Source organism: Sander vitreus, chromosome 8 (assembly GCF_031162955.1).
Source record: "Sander vitreus isolate 19-12246 chromosome 8, sanVit1, whole genome shotgun sequence".
In the NCBI taxonomy this organism is placed as follows: Eukaryota; Metazoa; Chordata; class Actinopteri; order Perciformes; family Percidae; genus Sander; species Sander vitreus.
Window position 1 is genome coordinate 16290333 of NC_135862.1, and position 26858 is coordinate 16317190.

Sequence of the window (26858 nt, forward strand, 5' to 3'; positions counted from 1 at the left end):
TGTATGGTTGTTCCAACATGTTTTAGAGCCAACAAGGTGGCGAGGTGGTGATACACCACATGTATTGGATCTTATTATAACAAATGAGGAACATATGATAGATGATACTCAATATCTAAGCCCTTTAGGCAAAAGTGATCATTGTGTCCTGTTGTTTAAGGTAATTTGTTATACACAAATGTTAAATAACGTACCCATAAGAAGGAACTACAATAAGGCCAATTATGATGAAGCACGTAGGGAATTAGAGAATTTTTGATTGGATATCACATGTATCTAATTATGATGTTAATAAAAAATGGGTACTAATAAAGTCTGAGTTGAAGGAAATAGAGGAGAAATTTGAACCTCTTGTTAAAATGAGTAAAAAAATCCTTTCCATTAGATGACATTACAAAAACAAAAATCAAAGAGAAAAATAACCTGGGAAGGAAGGCATTATGAAGTAAAAAAACAAATACAGCAGGCTTATCGGAAATTCCTGATCTTGTGAGGATGAGAACGCAAAATTTAAAGCGAAAATATGAAGAGGAATTAGCCAAGCAATCTAAACATAAACCAAAAGTTATATGGAACTACATAAATTAAAGGACAACAATAAAAACAGCAGTGGGTGATCTGTATTGCAATCAGAATAATACTACTTCTTTAAAAACAGAGCAAGATTAAGAAAAGGCAGATATATTTTCAGAATACTTATTTTATTAGTATTTGTTGAAGAGCCTGATGGGCAGATACCCAACGTACCAAGGTTGGAAGTTCAGCAAACAGAAAATCTTGAAATAACAGTAGAAGATACAAAACGGCTTTTACAGAAAATTAATGTATATAAATCCCCTGGACCGGATTTGATCCATCCTAGGATTTTGAAGAAACTGGCGATTGATATTGCTGAACCGCTAACTGTACTATTTAACAAATCATTAGAGGATTCAGTTTTTACCAAATGACTGGAAAGAGGCTCAAATTAGTGCAATTTTTAAAAAAGGAAATAAATCTCTAGCTGGAAATTATCGACCAGTTAGTTTGACGTCAGTTCTTAGCAAGATAATGGAAAAACTTATAAGGACATATATAGTCAACCATATGAAAAGTAATAAATTATTTAGTAGTAAACAATATGGCTTCATATCCGGGCGGTCAACTTCTCTTCAGTTACTCACAGTTCTTGACAAATGGTCACAAGCCTTGGCTAGAGGACAGACAGTTGACTGTGTATATCTGGACTTTCAAAAAGCCTTTGACACTGTTCCTCATAAAAGACTGCTATCAAAGTTAAAATCCTATTGTTTAGACAACAGAGTTATTTATTGAATACAGGATTTTTTTCACAAACGAAAACAACAGGTGGTAGTGAATGGTGCTGCCTCAGACTGGAAGCCGGTGACATCTGGGGTCCCACAGGGATCAGTCTTGGGCCCTGTTCTCCTTGTAATGTATATAAACGATCTGCCAGATATGATACAGTCTGATGTTTACCTTTTTGCGGATGATACTATTACTACTAAATTTTCAGAATAATAACAAGTGACACAGACCGAGCCCATCTTCAAGAAGATCTAAGTAGCATGGGCAAATGGTGTGGCCAGTGCCTATTAAAGATGAATCCCGAAAAGTGTAAACATTTACATATTGGGGGGAAAAAAATGACACTGTAGCCAATTATGTAGTTGGGGATATAGTAGTTAATCCAGTACAAGAGGAGAGGGACGTAGGTGTTGTGGTGGATGGTTCACTTGAATTCCACACACATATTTCTGAAAAAGTTAAAAAAAAGCTACATCTATGATTGCAATAATAAAAAGAACTTTTCGAAATTTAAGCAAGGATATAGTTTTACCTTTGTACAAATCCCTGGTAAGATCTCACCTTGAATATGCAAGCTCCGTCTGGTGTCCATATAAATTAAAATATGTAGAAAAAATTGAAAGGGTCCAGAGAAGAGCTACTAAATTAATTCCAGTCATATCAGTCTTATGAAGATAGATTGAGGAAATTAAGTTTACCGACTCTCATATTTAGGAGATACAGAGGAGATATGATTCAGGTGTATAAGCTTGTACAGGGAATATATGATGTAACAGTTGAGCCTATCTTTCAGTTTTGGAACAATAGGTACGAGACACGAGGGAATTCTTTAAAACTTTACCCTAGAACATGCCTGTCTGAAAAGAGAAAGAACTTTTTCACACTCCGTGCGGTAAAATCATGGAATGACCTTCCAGAAGAAGTTGTGCGTTCCCCTTCTATTAATTCCTTTAAGAATAGGCTGGATGCATTTTGCTTGTCAAAAGGTGTAATGTATACATATAAAGCTTGTCAGTAATTTATGTAATTAATTTATGTAATTTATTTATGAACTTTTAGAAAACTTCAATTATGAAATTAGTGTGTTTTTATAGATGTGCATGTATGTGTGTAATATACATGCACATATATATATATATAGTTTGTTTTTGTGTCTTTTAGAGTCTGGGATAGAGGATTGTATATCCTGTACCAGAAATCTTTTCAATAAATTTCAATAAATAAGGTTTGGAACCACTGCTTCACTTTTTAATACGATTTACAGTACATTAGATACCATGCGGTAATTAGACACCAGAAAAATTCACTCTGTTTCCAAATAAAGCTGCTCAGTGTGGGTTCTTTTATGTTTTGCAGTATAATAAAACAGATGAGTGAGTTGCATCACCAGCATGCAATTTGAGTGAGAAAAGCTCACAGTGACCGACCGGCCCCCCGGTAAAGTAAGTAAGTAAAGTGTCCGTGGAGCTCCTCCCCTCTCAGATTGAGTTACCTGCAGAGTCACGTATAATTCACCTGCACCCGCCTTCTCTCCTCAGCGACTGTGTTACTGCTGGGAACCGGCAACAAACGTCTGTGCTCTGTGTTGGACGGCAACTGTGTAGTTTACAGTCTGGGATTTTAACGGTTCTACTTTAAAACAAGCGGTTACAAATATCGACAATTTCCTGCGGAGTTTCTGTCCTGATCGGGCTGTGATGGCAGGCTGATGCTTCAGACGCTGTCTCGCCCAAGTTTCTCACATTGAGCATCCCGTCTTGAAAACACCACCACTGTGAGTTCCTAAGATAGGCTACTTCTTTCTGTCTTTCTTTCTTTCTTTCTTATAAACATGGCTCCCACTTGATACATCTCACCACAAAAAAAGTCCACTCAGTGACTGTTCTAGAGCTTTCAATGATCTTCCTCAACAGGTGAAGTTGACTAATTGCTGTTCAACTTCATAATTAATGTAATTAATGTAATCTCTTTTTTATGACTTCATGTTGGTTTAAAAGTTGAGATTGGTTGTTTATAGCGATGATGTATTATTAATGATTTATTGTGATATTAGGAAATGTGTCGTATAGGCTATACTAATTGTCAGCACATTATTAATGTTTTGTGATCGAAGCTGCAGGTTTGACACGATATTGATACACTTAATTAAGTGGAAATTAAGTGTTTGATATGCTCAAAATTTAAATTTTGCTCAAAAGTGGAGATCTCAACGCCCCAAATGTTGAACCCAAAGTTATGCCCTTGGATTCATCTATGAAGTAATCGCATACTGTACTGTTTGGTATTGGTTCTGCTTGCTGCAAGAGAGCAGACAACTATATGTTGCTACCAAACATTAAAATCTGATGTCACCCTCAGCCTTAATTGCAGCATTTAGCTCTGTGGTGAGAGAAATGTGCTTTCATTTGGGTTCAACAAGTTTAGGAATGACTACACATTAACAACAAAATGAGAAAACCCATTTATTTCTCTGTGTGTTAGAAAGGTTATATGAATGTTACGTGAACGGATAGGGATAGAATCTGTGAAATCTGACCTGATTTAGTCTTCTGCTGGTTCTCTGTGCCCTGATTCAGAGACCTGTATACACTAAATAAACCCGTAACATCATCAACAGTGTACTGTGATTCAGCCAGATGGCTGCATGGCTTGAAATACATAAAATCAGACAACTGTTATGTCTTACAAAATGCTTACTCAAGAGCATGGAGCAAAGTCCAGATTGCTCATATCAGTGTAGGCTCATATTTTTTGCTGTTGTTACTGTGTTAAATGTCTAGTTGTGCTGTTAAGCTTCTAAAAATCAGTTGTTTTGTTTTTGACATTCTCTGAGCATAAACTCTTACTGCAGAATCGCATGTCCAGTAAGAAAGATGCTGCTTTGGTTTTGTCAGACATGCATGTCACCTGTTTATGAGGTGTGTGTGTGTGTGTGTGTGTGTGTGTGTGTGTGTGTGTGTGTGTGTGTGGTTTCATTTTGAGTTTCATTTTAACCAAGACATACAGAAATGTAGACAAACCCTGAAAAACAATAAAAGCAAAAACCAAACTACAGACAGCAATCACAGCAACAGAATAAAAATAAAAATAAAAACAAAACTTATAGAGAGTAAATACAAACAAAATTTCCTTTCACCTTGGTCTGATCCTTTCTTGTAGGATATATCTGGAGCATCTAACCAATCAAACAGTGTCACAAGCCAATATAAATATCTCTCTTCCGCATGAAAATATGTTATTCTTTCCATTGTTAGGCAAGAAGACATTTCTCTAAGCCACCGCCCAATGCTAGGCCTATTCACATCTTTCCAAGCTAGAGAAATCAACCGTTTGGCTTGCAGTAAATACATATCTATAAGTACTTTTATCTCTTTTTTTAAGTTAGGATCAGATGGGTACAACCCCAGGATAAATACTTTGGGATGGAGAGGCAGCTTAACAGACATTATTTCTACCTAGTGCTACCTCTTTCCAGAAGTCTTTAATTTTATTACAGTCCCACAAACAATGAAACGGAGTCCATTTGGAGTGATTGCACTTGTAGCATAGATCTGGGTTTACCCTATTTAACTTATGTAACTTCACTGGGGTAACATATGTTCACATTAGCCAATTATATTGTAGTAACTTAAGCCTGGTATTCACGGTCTGTTTCTATGTGTGTGTTTTTGAAACTGTCAGCATGTTAGGTGATAAAATGATGAGTTGATGAGATGAGTTTCAATCCAAAATTAGAGTTCATATGTGAAGACATAAACAACACAAACCACAAGACTGATTCCAGAAGTTTAAAATATGAGACAGATGTGTTAGGAAGGACTGAATGAGGACTCTGAAGTAAGCATTGTTACTCTTACGCTCTGAAATGATTTGTTAATATGACAACACTTGTCTAACCTCATTCCAATTATATATGGAAATCAAAATATATTATAATTTTGTGATGGGCAGAATTGAATAAGACATACCTGCCTTTATGAGTAAGCCTTTAAGATAAGCGTCCTGCACATTCATTTTTGTGCAATTATTGTTATAATAATACCATGCAATTACAACTGAATAAAGGGTTGTCAGTATCGAACAATAAGCACCTTAGGCAGGGTGCAGGAGAGGTGTGCCGAGGGCCTCTTGCCATAAGGTTGACAACACATGACCCCAGCCTGTCCTGCTCCAGCTTCACCTCCCTCCTGAAACCTGGCGGCGGGCCAGAGCTGGGAACAATAGTGCAGAGGGATGATGACCAGAGAGATAAGGACACAAAGAGGAAGTCTACCTTTTGTGCAGGCTTACTAAAGTAAATAGGATTAGTTTTCTTTGCTCATTTGCATTTCTCAGTAAGATTTTGTTGTAGATGAATCCTTTAAACTGGTCGCAATGGAGCTACATGTGTGTATCTGAAAAAAATCATACATTGTCTGCAGGAACACAGTGACTTTGGTTAATATCTGTTAGAGCTGTTGTTGTGATTTGGCCTCACTTTGCTTCAGCAGATATGAGCAGATTAGAATCTCTGTTGAGGGCGATTATGTTTATGATCTGCTGCGAGATAAGCTTGAGTGACCGCGCCTGTAAACTGTCATACACAGTATTTACCTCATGTAGTTTACCGCTGCTAGTTATGCAAAAACAGTTCTACTATACTTCAGAAAGGAGGTAAGGCATGTTATGAGGAAATGGCTGTCTCATAACATGTACAACTGGTAACAGGTTAGAAAATTATACTGAAATATGGTCAGTATCTTACAGGTTGGATTCTCACAAAACACTTAAAATACTTGCTGGTGACACAGGATCCAAACCTCTCGCCACCAATTAATCATTCAAACTGAATGGGTTGTCTAAAGTGATACATGGCTTCTTGGAGTCTAAAAGTCACAAACGTTAAAAGGTGATTATGATCTCCGGTGGTAAATACAATTTACTTTAGCCATTAACGTAGGAACACGTATCAGTGGTTTATATTTATTGCAGTATAAATTATTGTGAGCTTAGAAAGAATCCCGCACACTGACCATTTCGCATTTTTGCATTATTTATTTAGAAAATACAACGTTTCGGTCATATCCAACGCACCTGCCCGACAAAAGAGGTGTGCAAAAAGCCTTCCTACGTTGCACTGAGTATAAATTATTGTAAAGTAAACCAAGCAGAGCATCCTTGTTGTATAACAGCTCATTAGGGTCCACAGTGAGGCTAGTCTATATCCTTTGCGTTCCACTTCTGGTATTGCTCTGGTGCTGCAGGAAATTCTGCCGGATGCATGTATTTTCCATTTCCTTCCGCTTTCTTTGTGTTAAAATTAGAGATGGCCCGATACCATTTTTTGCTTCCCGATACTGATTCCAATACCTGAACTTGCGTATCGGCCGATACCGAGTACCGATCTGATACCAGTGTGTCATATATTTTATTATGTTTTAACAGCTGTATGCTACTATCCCTGAATGGATGTGATATTATTTCTATCTTTGTTATCGGTCTGGCTCAAGTTAAACTCTTTGTGAAACATGAACGCCACAGAACTTTCTTTTATTATGCAGTTTGACAGTCAGTTATAACGGAAAAAGAACATAAATAAACTACTTTAATGTAGATTTTCTTTAAGGCTTTATTACGTGGTATCGGATCGGTGTATAAACTCCAGTACTTCCCGATACCGATACCAGCGTTTTAGGCAGTATGGGAGCCGATACCGATACCGGTATCGGAACATCTCTAGTTGGAATTTTAAATTCGGTGGATTTATGAGGACAATGGTTAATTGCTCCTCAGATCTTTTTTCTCTCGCACAACTATTTTGCTGCGGCTCTGTGCGGAGTTTAGCACCGCCCATGACGATTCAGATTTGTTTAAAGACATGCCAATAAACCAAAGCACGTTTTCCTGTGTGGCGTAGCCAGACTCTCCTTCAGCGCGCTTTGGAGGAGTGTCTGGCAAAGCGAGACTACAGTTAGGTTAACTATAGTGTGTGTTTAGCCATAGAGTGAACTATAAACCTGATATATGTTACATAACCTTGTCAGTACATGCCTTGACAGACAAGTCAGAGTCTCCAGGCCCAGAGGGAAAGGTGTGCAAGAGTTTCATACTCTCATTTCCTGCTCCCGTTAACGGGATTTAGATGTAGCACACCATGCTTAGTTAGTTAGTGTGTGTAAAACACAACCAAATAAATTAATTGCAACTATACAGATATAGTCATCAACATAGTGGATCTAATTACACAGTGCATATCAGCCTGCTGTCTGCCATTGTCCCAGATCAGTCCCCTGACTACCAGCAGTACAGGCCTAGCAGCTGGCTCTCCCCCGGGGAAGAACAGGCTGTTGGTAGATTATGCCTTAACTTTGCATACCTACTACTTTAATGATGTAAAAATAAAAATGATGCAACAGGCATTTAAAAGGATAAATAATGCATGTTTGTTTTGGTGGAAAATGTTTGCCCTCCACCACCAGCCACCTCCCTCTCTCTTAGTCTTTCATTAACACCCACTCTTTCATTTTCTGTTTCTTTCTTCAGGTGGATGACTTAAATCATGAGTGTCCTGGGACCTCCGTCGAGGCAAGCCAAGTGAGTGTCACACACATTCCTGCTGCCCCTCACATATTTACCTTTCTGTGTGTTATGCTGAGTTACTGTCACGCAGGCGTGAGAGAATCACTAACCCAGTATGCAGAAGGTGGTGTGGGTCAGGGACTTCAGGCACAGAGCGTCTCTATTGAGAATTGTTTGCTTTGCCTGGGTTGCTGACTCTAGCCTCTATCCATGTCCCACACACCTCCTCTTTCCCTCCCCCCTCTCTCCCTTTTCCACTCTCTCTCTCCCTGGCTGGTCCATATGTTCAGAATCTCAGGCTAATCTCATCCAGTGCTGGCTGACTGCTCGCCGTATATCGCTTCTATTTTGTGGGCTTGCGTTCATGAGAAGTAACAGTTTGGGAGTTTCAGAGGGTTTGTGACATTGACATCCACAGGTGCCGGGGAGAAGATGAAGGGCATGCAGCGTAACCCTGTCTCCTCTTCTTGTCATTGCAGTGGAGTGGCCAGATCGGACAGCAAGATCAGTGCCAAGGCCCTATACGGTAAGTGACTGCAGAAGGCCTATTCATTTTAATGTCGGCCTATTTTAAAGACTTTGCCTTTACATGCCCTTCACCTGTAATTACGCCTGCCCTTATTTCTGTGGCATGAGTCACTACAGACTGTTTACAGTTTATAATTTAGGAGCTTGACCACTGAGATGTTACTTCATTACAATGAACATGGCACTGTAGTTTATTATGAGTTAATCCCACAGACACCGTCCTGCTGCTGTAAATAATCTCTAGTGCACTAAATGTTTATTAATCCGCATCTGAAAATAGTGTTTTACTCCTGTTGGAGTAATATTTACCCATCTGTTTTTATTGTATTTTAAATTAAGTAGTATATTTGAGACTCATTTTTAAATTCATCTGTGTTAGATATATCCTTTGATACCTTTCCAAAATGTCAATAGTCAAGCTGTGTGTGTGGATCAGCCCTGTAATTGATTCAAATCACAACAATATTCAATTTGCTACGCAAATGACTTTGTCAGGAAACCGTGCAACCTGACTCTGCAGCACAGTGATGCAGCCTCACAGGACTATCGCAGTGCTCTCCCCTGAACACACACACACACAGTGATAAGAGGGGGCCAAGGTCCTGCTGAGGGGCCCTGTCGTGCTCAGGCTGCTGACATCTCTGTCAGACACTGAGGGACATGGGAGGGAGGCAGGGCTCCTGAAGGGGACATGAGTTTCCAGCTCTGTGCCAGGCCTGCATAGCATGCTGGGATCAGGCTTTTGGTTTGTCTGCACTTTTGTAGTCACATTGTGTGCACATGTATATTTATGTTGTCTGACTTTCAATCTTTTGTGCATACTTTGAATTGAAGGATATGTTTGTGGTATTGTAGGACTCCATTTACATCTACATTGTCAGGCTATATTACTGACTATGGTGAAACTCAGTATGGCATGACACTACATTTTATTTTAGCTGTTGCAAACTTGGGTGTGTGGGTGCTAGGGTGTGTGTGTGTGTGTGTGTGTGTGTGTGTGTGTGTGCAGGGTGTGCCTGTTTTTTAATGTGTGGTTGGAACAGGGTGGGTAAGCCCATGTTTTGCAGGTGAATAAAAGACGCATTGAAAAGTGGAAAGGAAGAGGCGGACCCACCTCTGGTTCTCCCTGCGTGTCCCTCAGACATTAGCTCACTGGCTCCTGCCAGCACCTCCTTCCACACTGTGGACATAGAGGAACATTGTGCAGCATATCATAGGCCAAGATAGAAACCTAAACTAAGGTATGACAGGACAACCTGCTCTCGTGCATGGCTGCACTGTTCCAAATATAGAATGGTCTGGCCTTCAATGACAGATGAGGGTATTGTAGGGGTGCAAGATGTTCCCAAAGCATCTGACTGTGCACCTCGTTGTCTGTGACATATTTTTGTGCCATAAGTCATCCAAATATCCACAGGACGCATCAACTCCTGTGATCTCTGTGAAATATCCCACTGTATGTGTGACAAGGCTGTAGTGTTTTTTATTGGCTCGTGTCATCTTGTGTGGCAGATGGTCACCACTACCTTCTCACTGCAGTATGACAGCAGCATGCCTGTCTTGCCGAACCAGAGAGGCAGGAGAGTGGACAATATTGTGCACCATCCATAACAGTGGGAGATATTTGGATAGATATAGGTCTGCTGGTGAATAAACATGTAGAGGAACAACAGCAAAAGTCCCAGCTCAATCTCCCGTATGCAAAACTCCCCGTCATTCACACTGTGCAGAGCAGCACACAATTGATGCAAATGATGCACAGGTCCTCCCACCTGATCCGTTATCAGCAGCTTTGGGGTAAAGCAGAGAGATGCCACATTACAGTCATCCTCCCTGGACTTCAGACCATCTGGCAGCTTTCTTGAGTTTCTCGCTCTGTGGCATGTCTTTGTCAGGTAAAATGTGTTTAGGCTGAGAGACTGTTAACAGTTGTTAATTAACAGGTGGAAATTCTAACTTTGATCTCTTCCTGCACCGCTGTTTTTCTTTCATGATCATGTCTGCGTATGTATGAAAGTCAGTTGAATGTCTGTGATAGATCCACTACTTCTAGTGTTATTTCTATTAATATTTATCTTGTTAAAGCAGAGTTAAGAGTGGCTGTATTTAAAAAAATAATGGTACGTGTTTGGCCTTTTACTCTCTATAAACAATATGCGATGTAAATCTGTATTCATTTGTTACTTTGAGGGGACAACTCTGAGGTGTGTTGATGTAATACTCTCTGGTGACATTTGGACAAATATTTTTTGGACACAGCAGCACACTTCCATATTGCTTATTGTTTGAGTTGTCATTCAGCCTTTAGATGTTGCAATACAGGATTTTAATAATACAATACAATTTCATGACATTTCATCATACAAATGTACTGTCTTGGTTTTGGGTTCAGTCATGTTAAATCGGATTGATCAGGGCCATGTATTGGTTTGATAATCTGCCAAGCAGCCATGTTTATCACTGGTCATTGACTCTGGAGAGCTCTGAGGATCTGCCCATCTGCCTGCTAAGTGGCTCTTATTGCAAGCTGTTGCAGCGCTGTGAATTGATTGGCATAAATGTCAGGCCATTAATAAGACATGGGGTGAGCTCGACTTTCAGTGCGACACCTGACGCTTGTGTTTCACCTGTGGGGAGCCAACCAGGAAGAAATCAGCTGAGACAAAATGGCAAAAACATCCTTGTATTATTTGGACAGGGACAGTGGTTGCATGGATAAAGAGGTGCTGAGAACATGGAAGAGTCTGAGCTCTATCAAGCATGTTTACGTCACAGTGAATCATCAATAAATGGATATAAAATATTGGAATGTATTTAAGGGGCATTTTAAGTGTTATACAAACAGCAGAGCTTTTGTGTCACAGTCACCATAAAGCGAAAAGTGGCTGAATGTCTGCATGGAGAGAAAACCAGAGTGGCATCAAAATGTTGACTCTATTGGGTTGGGGACAGAAAGAGACCTGATATGAGATCTGGCAGTGGAGTCGATAGGAACATACTCTCATTTAACCGTAATTGTTACCTGCAGGCTATTCACCTGGTAAAGAGGTCAATGAGCACACTGGCTCACTCATTTAACATTGGCCTGTATAAGTCTTTTTCAGTACATGCAGTGCAGTGAACAATGGTGTCTTAAAAAAATATTTAGTGAGCTCCAGTGTTTACAAATGGCATTCAAACTTTGAACAGGTCACCACATTTGAACTTCATTAACTAAATCTGATTTTTTATATCTTGTAATGGTTTTCAAACATTTCAGTTAATTTAATGCTTGTTTCAATCTACCTCAAACTTTAAAGCAACTTTAATCAATAATGTTTATATCAGTGCATCAAATGACTGTGTAAATGAATGTTACAACGTAAAAGAGGCAACTCATAGTGATGAACCTATAAAGAATTATCACCTGAATCTGCAGCGCCCCTCAGCTTTACAGAGCTTTAAGTGAGTTTCATCTCATTGTTTTACTCTCACTGCTCTCATAGCGTTTTCGGCTGCAGCAGGCAGCTGTTTTTAGTGAAAAGTCTCTGAAAAAAGACTGTGCATTATCAGTTCAGCTCTAAACAGCAGACAGACACAGTTAGAGACTAGCTGGTGAACACAGTGAAGCATTTAGCAGCTAAAGAACCAAATATTTACCTCAAAACTCAGAGCTAAAAGAGAGTGAATATTGGACATTCGTCAGGTGGATGGAAACACAACTCCAAATGAATGATAATGTTGCTCTGTAACTGCCGGATGTGTAAATAACAAACTGTTTGCTAATCAACTTAATATGTGATGATGTATAAATGTTGTGTAGATTATTCTAGATGTTTAAATGAGGGAGAAGGAGTAGATTTGTTTTTTAGAGTGTGTAGATAGTTTATTAGTTTTGTGACCAGACACACATTGTTATTCAGAGCAGAGTATGTCATGTCTTAAAACATGTCTGGAGTGGATCGTTATTGTGTGGATTTGCGTGGTGACATTGTTTTAATCTCTCTGTTAAAAATCACTGGTAGCACTGACAAAAAATAATTTACATACCACATGTCGCTATTTACGGTACTCTCACCTGCCTTAGGTTTGTTTTAAAAAAAAAATGAAAGCATTTCAACTTCATAGCATTTTTACCAACTAGAAGGTTATGCGTGACAATTTACAATACTGTGCCACTGATGAGGAAGTGATCATAGTGCTGTTGAGAAGTTGCATCACTGATCTTTGACCGTGCAGTAAATCTGTGAGTCTAATTGGTGCCCCTGATAAAGCGAGATGCCAGCCTGTCAATCAAGTCACACAACTCTTTTATATGAGATTTAATAATTAACTTCTCAGATAGGTATTTTTTATTTTACTTGCCTTCTGGCAGGACAGTTTTGGACACACAATTGTGTTAAAAGATGTAATATCACAAGCCGCTGTGGTTTTTACTGCACTATTGCAAATTATACTGTGAATGATGCTGTCGTGTCTAAAACTATCACCTTATTATCCATACAATATTTATGTGAATATCTAACAGTATTGTTTACTGTGAAGTCCAGAGTTGAACCATAAAAACAAACGTAGTATGTTTTCTTGTCACTTCCTTATTGCTCTGCTGGTCTTTTTAGCTCACGCACTAGTGTTTTGTTTCGTTTCATTTGTTCACTCTGCTGAAACGTGCAACATGTGGAGTTTAGGTCAGTGTCACTGCAGGCTGTTTACATAGTTGTATATACAGTAAGATCGAAGGCAGGACTTGGTGGATTGTCAGTTTTTCACTTCAACTATCTTTGTTTTCTTATCAACAGAACAGAGGAAAAAATACTCCAACTCTAATTATATCATGCATGAGACATCGCAGTATCATGTTGAGGTAAGATCTGCTCTGTTTGTATTGCTCTAAAAAAAATTAAGTTGTGTGTTGTAATTTTGACCATTCCTATATTTAAAAAATGTTTTAGAAATACAAAACTTGGCAAAAGATTTGAAACTCAACCACTACATATTTATTCAATGGTGTTATAAAGGAGGCTGGGTGGTAAACGGATCAGGGTACTTCAACACACTTTACCTTTACTTATTATAAAAGTTTAAAATCGTTTTAGTATTCATGAATGTAAAAAAAAGAAAAAGAAGTCAATATTTAATAGTTTTATTAATAGAAAATCTGACTATAAGTGATCCTGGACATTTGCGGTTTCCTAAACCTTGCACTATCATCATTCTGTATTATTGAAATGTTTTATTCACTTTTTCATATAATGTACTGTATTATTATTATTATTATTATATTATTATTATTATTACTATTGTTGCTAGTGCATTTGGTACCTGTTCACCTGCCTTGCGACTGGGATGATAAATAAAGACATCGAAGAAAACATAAAATGAACTCAATAAAAATAGAATAGATAGCGAATTTTAAAGAAAGGTATAAAAATTAGCAACTAAGATTGGAAACCTAGATCTAGTTCTGGAAACCCAGTAGTTTTAAACCCCATATGCATTACGTCTCCAGATTAAATCTATCTTTGTTCCAAGTCATTCCTCTCGCATTTCCTCAACGTTTCCTGTCTCCTTTACTGTAAACTGCCAAAAATACAAAAATCAGAATCAGAATAAGATTTATTGCTAAATTAAGTTTTCACTTGCATGGAATTTGCCTTGGCGTGTTTGATGCATATACAATAAACATATGAAAATGGGAAAAAAAACAATAAACATGGAGCAAAGTACTGCAACAGTCAAAACATAAAATATAGAATAGAAATATGGAAACAAAAAATATATAAAAGACATTATAACAAATATGTACAATATAACTGTTTTAGAAAGGAAAAGAAAGCTGTACAGTTTTGTGCAGGGTGTACAAAAATATTAATATGTATGTGCAAAAGTTCACACTATATATATATATATATATATATATATATATATATATATATATATATATATATATATGCATGCACAATGGTCAGGGATAAATGTCCAGGATATGTGCTAGTTGGGGGGGTTAAGAGTCGGTCAGAGTCTGTCAGTGGCGGTCTGGGCCTTTTTAATGAGGCCCATTGCAGTCGGGAAGAAACTGTTTTTGTGGCATGAGGTTTTGGTGGTCCTTGGCGGTGGCAGCAGCGTACCAGATGGTGATAAAGGAGGTGAGTATGGACTCAGTGATGGCGGTGTAGCGGTGCACCATGATTGTCTTTGGCAGGTTGAATTTCTTAAGGCTTAAAAAAGGAAATAAACTCTCAAATGAGGTCTACAAATATACAGATATATAATTTAAAAATGGTCATTGAACCTCAGCTCATGGGAAAACAAGATAGAAGTAACTCTAAATGTCGTGATGAATTGTTCTATTGGCAAGAGATAAAACCTGACACAATCTCTTGATTACGTGTCATTTACAGGACTTTCATAATAAAGCAATCAGGATTGCAGCATTGGGGAGCTGGTGTTGGGAAGATTGAGTCAGAGATGTGCTTTAGGTCAGGGATGGTGTTGAACTATGTCCTGTGTCCTTTCAGATAGGATTTCTCTAAGTGCCTCCCCATTATAACACATGGGCAGGTAATCACAGATAACTGCCACGCTGGCAGCAGCTGCATGCAGAGAGAGCCGTGGAAGTAGTTTCCAGTCTTTATGCTAAGCTAAGCTAACTGGCTTGGTATCATTGTTCACATCTAACTCTTTGCAAAAAAGCGAACAAGTACATTTCCCAACATGTCAAACTATTACTTTAATAGAGCCAGTTAACTAGAAATAATAATGTGTGTTTCAAATTACGTCCTTTAACTTTCCAAAGCATACCTTTCCTAACTTCCAAACAGCCGTTGCTTTCAGTTCACACCCGGTTATAGTCCCCTCACAGCCAAAAATCTTATCCTTCATTTACAAACTCACTGTTTTCTCCTCAGCATCTCTCCACATTCATTATGGACACGACAGAGTCCATCACCACAGTGGATGATGCCATCCGGAAACTGGCCCTTCTGGACTCAAAAGACAAAATCTGGACCCAGGAGATGCTTCTGCAGGTCACCGACAAGGCGGTCAGGCTGCTGGACTGTGACACACAGGTATGGCTCGACATGTGTCCACACATCATGCACATCATCGGATTATGTTTACATGCAATAAGTGTCACATATACAGTCACTGACTTGTGTTTTTGATTAACAGCATCACAAACTGTACAGCACATGCAGAAAACCTGCATTAGAGAGTGGGGGCATGGAGTTTGAAAGACGTGAGCATTTAACTAGGCAGTGAGGGTCAGATGTACTAACACTTTTGCACCCACTTCAGGCGTATTTGTTTCGCGCGTAAAAGCATGGCGAGGTATGTACAAACAGGCCGCACTGAGGTAAAAGAGCATACTGCTTGTCGCGGGAGCTGAAAATGGCAAATTGCGCTTTTCCATGTCATGCATATGCATTCACGGGAGGGTCAAGGGGAAAGTAAAGTGCGCCTAATTATGTATTCCGCGGTACATAAAACGTGTACAAAAACCGTCCGTGACAGCGCGCCTCTTTTTGCGGTGAAAATTCTCCGCCTCTTAAAAGCAGGTGTAAACCAGCCGCAAACGGGTTTCCTCGCAAGCCTCCTGGTGAAATGGCAGCAGTAATCCGAGCAAGACGAAGACATAGGCCAAGGAGACGAGCTGAAGGATCACACTTTTTCAGTTGAGTGAACACGAAATCATTAAGCGTTACAGATTAAGCAGCCATGCAATATTACAGTTAATGGAAGAAATCAAAGATGACATTGAATCTCCGACTCAGTGTTCACATTCCATTCCAGCAGTTGCTAACTCCTCGCTACATTACAAATATTGGCATCAGGATAATTTCAAACAGTCATAGCATCAGCAGTGGGAATATCGCAGTCTGCACTCAGCCGTATCATAGCACAAGTACTTAATGCTTTGCTACAGCGCAATTTACGGTATAGTGGGCAGAGAAAGGCGCTGATTACCCGCTGAACTGCAGGTTTGGTAAATACGACGTAAGCTGAAGTATCACAGCGTGCGCTTTCTGCAGGTTGGCCATGGCGCTACAATTTGCAAATTGTACGTACATCTGGCCCTCAGTGTCTGATAAAAGATGCTTTGAAGATGCATCATGGGAATTGTTGGATCCAGTGTTTTTGGAGCTAAAAGTCAGGACATATTGGTCTTCTGTGCATCAATATTGACCTTTTTTTTTCTGTCTGTTTCTCAGGTGCCTTTTTAGGTTTTAATTAAATGTCATACAGTGCAATGAAATAATAAACGATTGTTTTAGATTTGTCCTAATGTCCGACATGATTCTGATTATGTCCATCACACATTGAACAGCCTTTGAAAGGAATAGTTTGACATTTTGGGAGATTTGCTTTTTTGCTGAAAGTAAGATGAGAAGACTGATACCACTCTAATTTCTGTATGTTCAATATGAATCTTGAGCCAGGAGATGGTAAGCTTAGCTTAGCATAATGACTGGAAGCAAAGGGAACAGTTGGCCTGACTTTGTCTGAAGATAACAAAATCACACAAAACTCCACGTAAAACAACACATTTTCATTTTGACACTTCGGCTTTCATAATAATCAAACAAACAATATATAATTAGTGTTAATTATTGCGTTTTAGGTGCTCTGAGCATTTGTTACTGTTGGACAGAGCCAGGCAAGCTGTTTCCAGTCTTTGTGCTAAGCTAAGCTAACCAGCTGCATGTGGTAGCTTCATATTTGCTGTGCAGATATGAGAGTGGTATTCATCTTCTCATCACTCATCTTCTCATTACTTTTAGAGGACTATTTGTAGTACTGTTTTATCTTAGTGAGGACTTTGCCTACTCAGATAGTATCTTGCTCTTTCTCTCCACCTTTTCCCCTCTAACTACTCCTCTGTTGTGCTTCTGCAGGAAGAGTTGGAGAACTTCCCTCTTCCCACGATCCACATGAGTCAGTCAGTCCTGAATCAGACACGTTACCCCTCCGTGCTGCTGCTGGTGTGTCAGGACAAGGAGCAACACAAACCCGACATACACTTCTTCCACTGTGATGAGGTGGATGTGAGTCTCAGTTTCAATGTTGCAGGCTTGGCTCAGTTTGCATCCTTTATTGTCCGCGCATGATTGGCTGGCTTTGTGTTTTATGTCATTTGTAAATCCAAGCTGCTTTTGTTGGCGCGCCAGGTCAGATTTCAGTGCCATTGGTGGCAGTGTGCTTGTGTGTTTCCTTTTACATTCTTTGCAGCCTTGTTCAGAGATATTTGCTCAAGGAAGGATCTATCCCTGAAATGATGTAATATTATAACTCACTGCAAAGACAGTACCTCTTTATAGTTCATAATCACTTCTAGTAAGTTAAAAGAAATACTTGGTTGAGGGAAGCTGTTGATCATCATATTGGGCTCATAAACACTGACCTGGGTGAATATAACAACTTTTGGATTATCACAAATATACTTTTGTTTTCTTTGAAAGAGTATAAAAGAAAGTGGAGTTTCTTATCTATCAAAACTCTGATGCTTCTGTAATGTAATGTGAAGAAAGAATAAGAAAGCATCTTCAAAATACTAAATATGTGGTTTTTGGAGAAAAGCTAAAATGTTATGTGATACACTGATGTATTTAATGTCATCACCGTTTTGCTGTATGTAAATATGTACATATAGTAAGTCAGTTAAGTTTATTTATTTCACACTTTTGTAGAGTGAGCATCACAGTTTGCATCACAAGTCATTATAAACAAACAAATGGACAAACTACGCACTAAAACAACATACAAAATGTCAATGCAAGTTTGTAGGTTCACACTGCTGACCTCTCTGATGTCCATAGGAACGGCTTCACAAAACCAAAGCTACAGTTTTGCAGCAGCCACAGCTTTTAGGCATAGATTATCATAGATAAAAAGAATGGATTATACGTAACTCCATTGCCTTTGGTTGTAGACTCGAAATCCAGATGACAGCATATCAGAAATAGGAAATAGAATTCTCACCATGCATGCCAATAGCATTTCTAAATATAGTATTTAATTGATCACTTTGACCTGTTTAGAATATGTTGAATCCATCATGAAATAGATATTATTGTCAGTTTGTAATGAGAAATAAGCTTTAAGCATTCAATTTGACATTGACATGGCAATATTGCAATTTGATCTAGGCCCTGGATCGGTTACTATGGCTGCCAGTGAAACTGCCGTCAGCCTTAAACGTGCATATATACATATATATTTAGTTTGATTCTGTGTGTTTCTCCTTACTATCTTTAGGCTGAGATGATTCATGCAGATATAGACAGTGCCATTGGAGACAACAAGCATGGAAAGAAAATGAGGCTTCAGACTCTGAAGTGAGAACAATTCTGCCACACACACACACACACACACACACACACACACACACACACACACACACACACACACACACACACACACACACACACACACACATACAGTATAATTGCAGTCAAATACACATTGAAGGAGGTGACACTGACCTCTGATTAGAAGTTAGCTAACTTGATGTTAGGGTGCTGAAGGTCTCGATGCCTCCTCCATTTCCTCCAGGGTGAATCAGGAGAAAATGAAGCGTCACAGAGAAACCATTCTCCCTCCCTCGGCCTCTAAGGGCCCCTCACCTGCTGCGAAGGGACGTGTAGCAGCCACGAACACACAGGGTGAGAATACACTCATGCACTCAAAAGAAAGCCCTTGTCACATGCAAAGCTCACATTTGATTCAATAGTTGCATTTACATGAGATTTTTTGCGTTAGATCGACGAGCCTCCGGACAAAATGACACTGAGTCACATGAAAAGCTGGCCCAGCGCATTGAAAAGGATGTAGTGAGTGATTTTATCCATACTGACACCTGCCATCACATTACACAGTCTCCTAATGCTATATTCTTCATGCTAAACCCCAGGATTTGTCTCCCTCAGCAAATCCTCAATTGTGCCTTGGATGACATAGAGATCTTTGTGGCGCGGCTGCAAAAGGCAGCAGAGGCCTTTTCTCAGCTCAACCAGCGCAACAAGAGTAAGAAGAATAAGAAGAAAGGACCAGCAGGTCTGTCTCCCTTTCTTCTGATGTGGTGGCACGAATGCAGTGACAATATGTTCATATTGCTCACGTCGCCATGCTTATGTCTTTTTGTGTCCTCCGGCCTGGGACTGTCATGTGTGATAGCAGTGGCCAGTTCAAGGTTCTGTTAAGTATGTGATACATTACTCAATTATCATAACTGAGGTAATATTATTACTTCTTAATCACTACCTATGAGTGCTGATCTGGTGTATTTCTGGCATTTTGGTGATTTTAATGTATAATTATAAGTGTCAAGTCAAAATATTGGTAATAACAAAAGGAAGCAAAATTCAGTTAAATGTTGAATGAAAACTGACATGAGATGTAGATTAGATGAGTTGAAACTATTTGCATCTTTGCTGGATTTGAAAGCAAAAGTGTCATCTTATTTATGGACTGAAAGTGTAATAGCAGCTGGTTCCCCTAGTGCAAAGTAATAATATTACTGTAAAATGTGGCTGAGTAATGTTTTACCACCCAACACTGGCAGCGGTATGATGCTGTGTTTTTACATCAACACCCCTCGTTCCTTCTGCAGCGTGGTCAGGTGCACTCGCATATAGAACGTGTTACTTTTCCACACATCATTTGGTAATAAGTAACACATATATGCGTTGTCCTTGACTACACAGACAGATGTGCTGAAAATGATGTATTCTCTATCTAGAGAAAGTTTCTCAACTTTTGGGTCAGAATCCTACATGTAGGGTTGCTATGTTTTTAAAATATATCGTGTATACAGGGTTTCATCTACACAATCACTTTTGTGAACCAAAAATCTTTTAATATTTGAAATTAAACAATCTCGTCATCATATTTGCTTGTTGTTTTCTGGCGTCTCATACCAACCTAAACATACGATCAATGTTAATATGAACAGCTGGTAAAATTAACATTGATTGCTGTGGGTAAAGGAATTTGGTAAACTTTATTTTTCGCACTCGCATTTACAGTAATAATTTAGATGTGATGACAAAGGCTTCAAGAGCCTGGAAATGTTTGGTTTAGGTACCTTAAAAATGCTTGAATTTTACGCTTAAAAAGCTGTACGAACCCTTTGTACACCTACTGATGTGTACCTACTGATTAAATCAGTAGGTCCGATATATCATAACCTTTATGTAATTTCAAACTTCCATACCCCTGAAAATACACTTTAAAAGGACACTACAGTCAAATGTACATAATATGACTCTGCTCTGTGGGTTGTGAGAATTTTGGGACCTTTTGGGTCACAAGTTGAGAAACCCTGATGTAGCACATTCTTTGTTGGGCTTTTACTCTCTGGTCAAAGCTGTTTATTAACTAACCATTATTATACTCCTAACCTCTTTTTCACTGGGAAAAAAACATTTCTTTGAACCGTGGCCAGAAAGTGAAACCTGCATCCTGTCTGTACTATGTCTCTGTGGGGAGCTGGTAACTCTGGAGTCTGTGTGTGGTCATTGTTGCTCTGGTTGTTTACAGAGGGCATGCTGACCCTGCGGGCCAAGCCCCCCTCTGAAGCAGAGTTCATCGATAGCCTGCAGAAACTGAAGCTGGCCCTCAACCTCTTGGTGAGATATCACAGCTCCTAACCTCTCCTCCTTCATCACCTTGATCAGTTGTCCTCTCTTCATTACTTTCTCACTGTGTATCTTTTATGGTGCCCCCTGCAGGCTAAACTGAAGAAGCACATACAGAATCCAAGTGCGTCTGAGCTGGTTCATTTTCTCTTCGGCCCTCTGGAGCTGGTAAGAGCTAAAAATCTGTTCAGTGTGTGTTTGATGTCAAATAGGTTTATATAAATGATCATCCTGAACACATGCTGATTTTTCTGAATGTCAACTGTATAAATTCATGCTAAATAAGTTCTCCATGTCATTGGATACCCTCAATGTTGACTGAGCCCACAGGCATATCTGACAAAAATGCTCTGAGCTTTTAAAAATGCACAGAATCAAAGCAGTTTAGAGTTTGCATTGTCGCCGTCAGACATTCCTCTTATTTTTTTATTTTTTCTGGCACCACACCCACTGCTACTCTGTTAAACTCTCACCTGACTGGAGCGACATGGCTTTCAGCTCTGACTGAGGTGCAGCCACACTTACACAGTGTTCAGCCACACCTTTTGACACTGCTGGATAGAAACACAGAGCTGTGATTAGGCTCTGCCAGTTAATCTGGTGCAATAACCTCTGGACACGTTGGATTTGCTTGATAAGGTCAAGATAAAGCCGGAGTGTGTTCAAAGTGTGGCCCCCACTATGCCTTCTGAAAGCAACCAAGCACCTTAAGATAAAACAGCAAAAATTTATTTTTTACTTAAATTCCTTCAGTAAATACTAGGGCTGGATATCAAACCTCAATATTTTTTGAGGATTGGCCAAAATGTGTCCCAAGCATTGAGTATAGAACTTAAAACTTAATTATCGAAACTGGCCCCTGAGTGTCCAAACAGATATAGACAACGCCTCCTATGGTGAGACAGATTAGGGACCATGAACTATCCGTACCACAGCCAGTGTACACTTAGCCTATTAGAAGGCACTTCACACAACAAACAAATGGACATTTCACTATATAGAATGGACAGCAACCATATCAGTGTGTATATATATAAACACCAAACAATACAGCTAAAGTCAAAATAATATCCCAAATAATAATGTTATCAGGCTATTGGTAGATCTCAGGGTAACATCAACTGACAAGTTGTATTTCTAAATAAAAGTATATTGCAAGTAAATAGGACAGTGTGCAGGAATTTTATTTTTTCTCACCTATGGGCATTTCCTACTACGCACCCGTCCAAAAGATATTGAAGGTGTACATGAGCCTTGACAGTCCTGATTCACCTTGTTTTATATAGTTTAGGCAAAGTTCTTGAGCTGCTGCTTGTGTTTAGACAACATTAACACAGATGCATTTAGACTTTTGGCATACTTTCATGAATGGAAAAAAAGGTTTTGTAGAAAAACATTTTAAATATTTTTTGAACCAAGGTATTTAAAAAAAGAAAAGTTTTGGTACCAGTAATATATACAGTATACAGAAAAAATGTCTTTGATTTCTAATACATGGTTAATAAGCAGTCGACCAGTAAACTTGTGATTGCGTCCACAGGTGCTGCAGAGCTGTGGGAGTCCTGAACTGGTGCGTTCAGTAATCTCTCCTCACCTTTCCAAAGACACTGTTGACTTCCTGCGGGGACACCTCAGCCCCAAAGAGATGACCATCTTTGAGCTGCTGGGGGATGGATGGACCAAACCCAGGTACATAAATGACTGCATTTATATAACACTTTTATCCGAAGCACTTTACAATTTGCCTCTCATTCACACACACAGTCTGAGCTGCCATGCAAGGTGCTGTCCTGACCATCGGGAGCAATCGGGGGTTCAGTAACTTGTCCAAGGACACTTAGACATGGGTGCATTATTCATTACATTACATCACATGTCATTTAGCTGATGCTTTTATCCAAAGCGACTTACAATTATGTGTGTTCAACCTTGAAGGTGCAAACTCCAGACAACAAGTAGTAAGTGCAAGTACATTAGCTTTAAATAGGTAATGCTACAAAGAGCCATATGAAATTACAGCATCAAGATATATATATATATATATATATATATATATATAAAATGATTTAATAATAATGTATAACAATAACTTATTTCACTAATAAATTGCTGTTGAATGACAAAAACAACAACCAGATGGGAAAAGGACATTTAACAATAACTTTGACTGCACCACGAGACTGTAGTTTACCAGTTTCATTGAATGCACCGTCTGTGTTGTTTTTCCGACAATGGCAGTTGCAGATTGTTACATCCCGGTGTTGGAATCCTCTACAGTAAAACACAGTCAAACTTTACACCGTTTAGCGTTAGCTGTCAGCATTTTAACCGTGTTTAATCCAGCTACTAGCTAGCGGTAGGCTAACGTTAGCTGCTGTCGAGTATAGTGTTAACTAGCATCACGTGCAGTGGTGTTTGTGTTGCCTGTATCGTCTGTTTCAGAGCATCTGAGAGAAGCGCAGACATATCAGTGGCACCAGATTTCGGTAGCCAACCCTATTCAGGAAGAAGATTTATGTTCCAAGTACAAGAAGTAAATGTTCCAATCAATGATCCAGGCAGCACATTCTTGTCTTCCTCCTTCATTTTACAGTCGAATAGTGGCTAGAACGGCTCCGGGTTAAACGTCAATATGGAATGGATTAATCTGCATTATTTTTTTTAACGTGTTATTTTTTCTCAGATTAATTAATCAAAATTAAAAGTAAAAAAAAATAACTTTGACAGTTATTTTGACAGCCCTAGTTTTTAGCCTTCGGCGGAAGATGCATAGGCTTTTGGCCATCCTGATGTCAATAGGGAGCTCATTCCACCATTTAGGAGCCAGGACAGCAAACAGTCGGGATTTCGTTGAGTGATTAGTTCTCCCTCGCTGTGAGGGGGCAGCAAGCAGGTTGGCTGATGCAGAGTGGAGCAGGTGGGTTGGGGTATAGGGTTTGGCAATGTCCTGGATGTATGCTGGGGCTGATCCGTTCGTGGCCCTGTATGCAAGTACTAGTGTCTTGAAGCGGATGCGGGCAGCAATTGGTAACCAGTGAAGAGAGCGGAGGAGCGGTGTAGTGTGAGAGAACTTGGGGAGGTTGAAGACAAGTCGAGCTGCTGCGTTCTGAATGAGCTGTAGGGGCTGGACGGCACATGCAGGCAGGCCAATCAGCAGGGAGTTGCAGTAGTCTAGACGTGAGATGACTAGAGCCTGAACCAGAACCTGAGCCGCCTTCTGAGTTAGAAGGGGACGTATTCTTCTGATGTTATGCAGCATGTATCTACACGGTACATCGGGTAGTTGCAGCAATGTTGGCAGTGAAGGTTAGTTGGTCGTCAAGTGTCACACCCAGGTTTCTAGCAGTCTGGGTGGGGACTTCCACAGAGTTGTCAATTGTTATAGTCAGGTCCTGGGTAGCCTTTCCCTGGAAGGAAAAGGAGGTCAGTCTTGTCAAGGTTGAGTTTCAGATGGTGTGTGGACATCCAAGAAGAGATATAAGTCAGACAGGCCGAGATATGTGCTGCTACTTGAGTTTCAGACTCCGGAAAGGAGAGAATTAGTTGGGTGTCATCTGTGTAGCTGTGATAAGAAAAGCTGTGCGACTGAATGACAGAATGAGTTGGTGTACAGAGAGAAGAGGAGGGGACCCAGGACTGATCCCTGAGGAACCCCAGTTTTGAGTGGGCAAGGTTCTGAGGTAGATCCTCTCCAAGTTACCCGGTAGGTTCGGTCTGCTAGGTAAGATTTGAGCAAAGAGAGCGCAGAGCCCAAGACACCCAGATCCTGGAGTGTCGAAATGAGGATCAGGTGGTTCACTGTGTCAAATGAAGCAGAAAGGTCCAGAAGGATGACGATGGAGGAGAGAGAGGCTGCTCTAGCGATGTGAAGCTGCTCAGTGACGGCAAGGAGGGCAGTTTCTGTTGAGTGGCCAGCCTTGAAGCCAGACTGGTGGGAATCAAGAAGGTTGTTCTGGTGGAGATAGGTAGAGTGTTGATTATAAATGGCACGCTCAAGAGTTTTGGAAAGAAATGGAAGAAGGGAGACGGGTCTGTAGTTATTTACTTCAGACGAGTAGAGTGTTGGTTTTTTGAGTGGTGGGGTCACTCTTGCCTCTTTGAGGGCGTCGGGGAAACAGCCAGTTGACAAGATGTTAATGAGATGAGTGAGGAAAGGAAGAAGGTCAGGAGCAATAGACTGGCGAAGATAAGAAGGGATAGGATCAAGGGGGCAGGTGGTTGGGTGGGCGGAGGTAATCAAAGTAAGAATTTGATTTGGAGATAGAGGGGTAAAAGAGGAAAGAGTACTGGATGTGATGGATGGTAAGGTGATTTCAGGAAGTGTGGTGGAGAATGAAGAGCGCATGTCATCTATCTTTTTTACAAAGTAGTTGACAAAGTGGGTTGGTAGGAGGGAGGAGGGAAGAGGTGGAGTGGGGGAATCTAGGAGGTTAGAGAAGATGGAAAAAAGTTTTTTGGGGTTGGAGAAAGAAGATTCAATTTTGGTTTGATAAAAAGAGCTTTTTGCTGCTGAAATAAAGGCAGCAAAGGAGGAAGGAAGAGACTGATAGGTAAGCAGATCATCTGGGTGTTTAGATTTCCGCCATTTCCTTTCTGCTGCCCGTATAGTTGATCTTTCAGCACGCGCTGAATCAGATAACCACGGAGCTGGGGAGGACTTGCGAGCCTGCTGTGAAGTAAGAGGGCAGAGAGAGTCAAGAGAGGAGGATAGAGTAGAGAGGAGAGTGTCTGTGGCAGCATTGGGAGGCATGAGTAAGAAAGAGTCAGATGGAGGGAGGGTTGATAAAGTACATGACGCCAGAGAAGAAGGCGAGAGTGAACGAATATTACGGCGGACAGGTATAGTGTCTCTTATTCATGCTGGCTGTGTCTGTACAGATGTGCAGCTTAAAGGTCCCCTATGACCATCTTGTCCCTCCTCTTCCTCCTGCAGAGCGGAGTGGCCCAGGGATCAGTGCGCTCCTCCTTATCACCCAAAGTTTCGGAATGGCTGGGAGCCGCCGGCGGAGTTCTTCAGGACGGCCCCATGGGAAACAGAGGGACCCACTGGGCCACCGGGCTCTCCCATCAGCCCCGATTACAGAAAACACTCAACTGAAGACGTAAGGATTTTGTTTGTTAGCCTGTGAATGTACCAACCATTGAAGGTCCCAATCCTGAAAATGTAACAATCTGTCTGCTTTTTTAGTATTATGGAACTCATTCCTCAAACTCGTCAAATGGGTAAGTAATGAAGTCCCTCACACACTTTACACTTTGTCTCTTTTACTCACAAAAAACATGTCAAACTGTGATGAGAGGATACCATGTGTCTTAACAGGTCTCACAATGGGATGCCCCCCACCCGCAAATATGCCAAAATTCGCTACCACTTTGTTGCACGGAATGCCAACGAGCTGTCAGTGCTGCAGGACGAAATCCTCGAGGTAAAAACTAGGTCAAATTATGTTGCCTTTGATGTGAAGATTGACACGCAATTTTTAATTTAAACCAAATGCAGATGTACATTGTAGCATATGGCAGGGATGATGCAAACCCAAGGCTAGAAAAACGTAAATTGACCTTCTGTGAAGTTAAACATCTCAACTTTTCTAAATATGATTGTGTCTGCTACTTGCAGGTGATAGAGGATGACAAACAGTGGTGGAAACTGCGGAATCGCAGCGGTCAGGCCGGCTACGTCCCATTTAACATGCTGGACGTTATAAAGATCGAGGAGCCAGAAGCCGTCTACAACCAGGTGATCTGCTGTACTATACATGCAGTGCATTAACATTACATTCTTTGATAAACACCCAAAAACTTTGGCAGTGTATGTATGATCTCTTAAAGGAAAATATTCACTTA

General features: G+C 40.1%; 1 protein-coding gene across 2 annotated transcripts in view; it reads left to right on the plus strand.

The window, feature by feature from the left end:
- Positions 1-2817: 2817 nt before the first annotated feature.
- eps8l2 (EPS8 signaling adaptor L2) overlaps positions 2818-26858 on the plus strand; it is a 31449-nt gene continuing 7408 nt past the window's right edge. Inside the window, exons 1-17 of one of the 2 annotated variants that reach the window (XM_078257109.1) lie at positions 2818-3082; positions 7831-7881; positions 8346-8392; positions 13173-13237; positions 15282-15443; positions 17271-17420; positions 18631-18710; positions 18928-19037; positions 19135-19205; positions 19302-19428; positions 20914-21002; positions 21105-21179; positions 22552-22700; positions 25945-26113; positions 26200-26234; positions 26332-26437; positions 26632-26751. In XM_078257109.1, the coding sequence (XP_078113235.1) occupies positions 7847-7881; positions 8346-8392; positions 13173-13237; positions 15282-15443; positions 17271-17420; positions 18631-18710; positions 18928-19037; positions 19135-19205; positions 19302-19428; positions 20914-21002; positions 21105-21179; positions 22552-22700; positions 25945-26113; positions 26200-26234; positions 26332-26437; positions 26632-26751 (1590 nt within the window). In that variant the 5' untranslated portion in view covers positions 2818-3082; positions 7831-7846. Of the gene's footprint in view, positions 3083-7830; positions 7882-8284; positions 8393-13172; positions 13238-15281; positions 15444-17270; positions 17421-18630; positions 18711-18927; positions 19038-19134; positions 19206-19301; positions 19429-20913; positions 21003-21104; positions 21180-22551; positions 22701-25944; positions 26114-26199; positions 26235-26331; positions 26438-26631; positions 26752-26858 lie in introns of those variants that run through there. The other variant, XM_078257108.1, reaches the window with a different exon arrangement.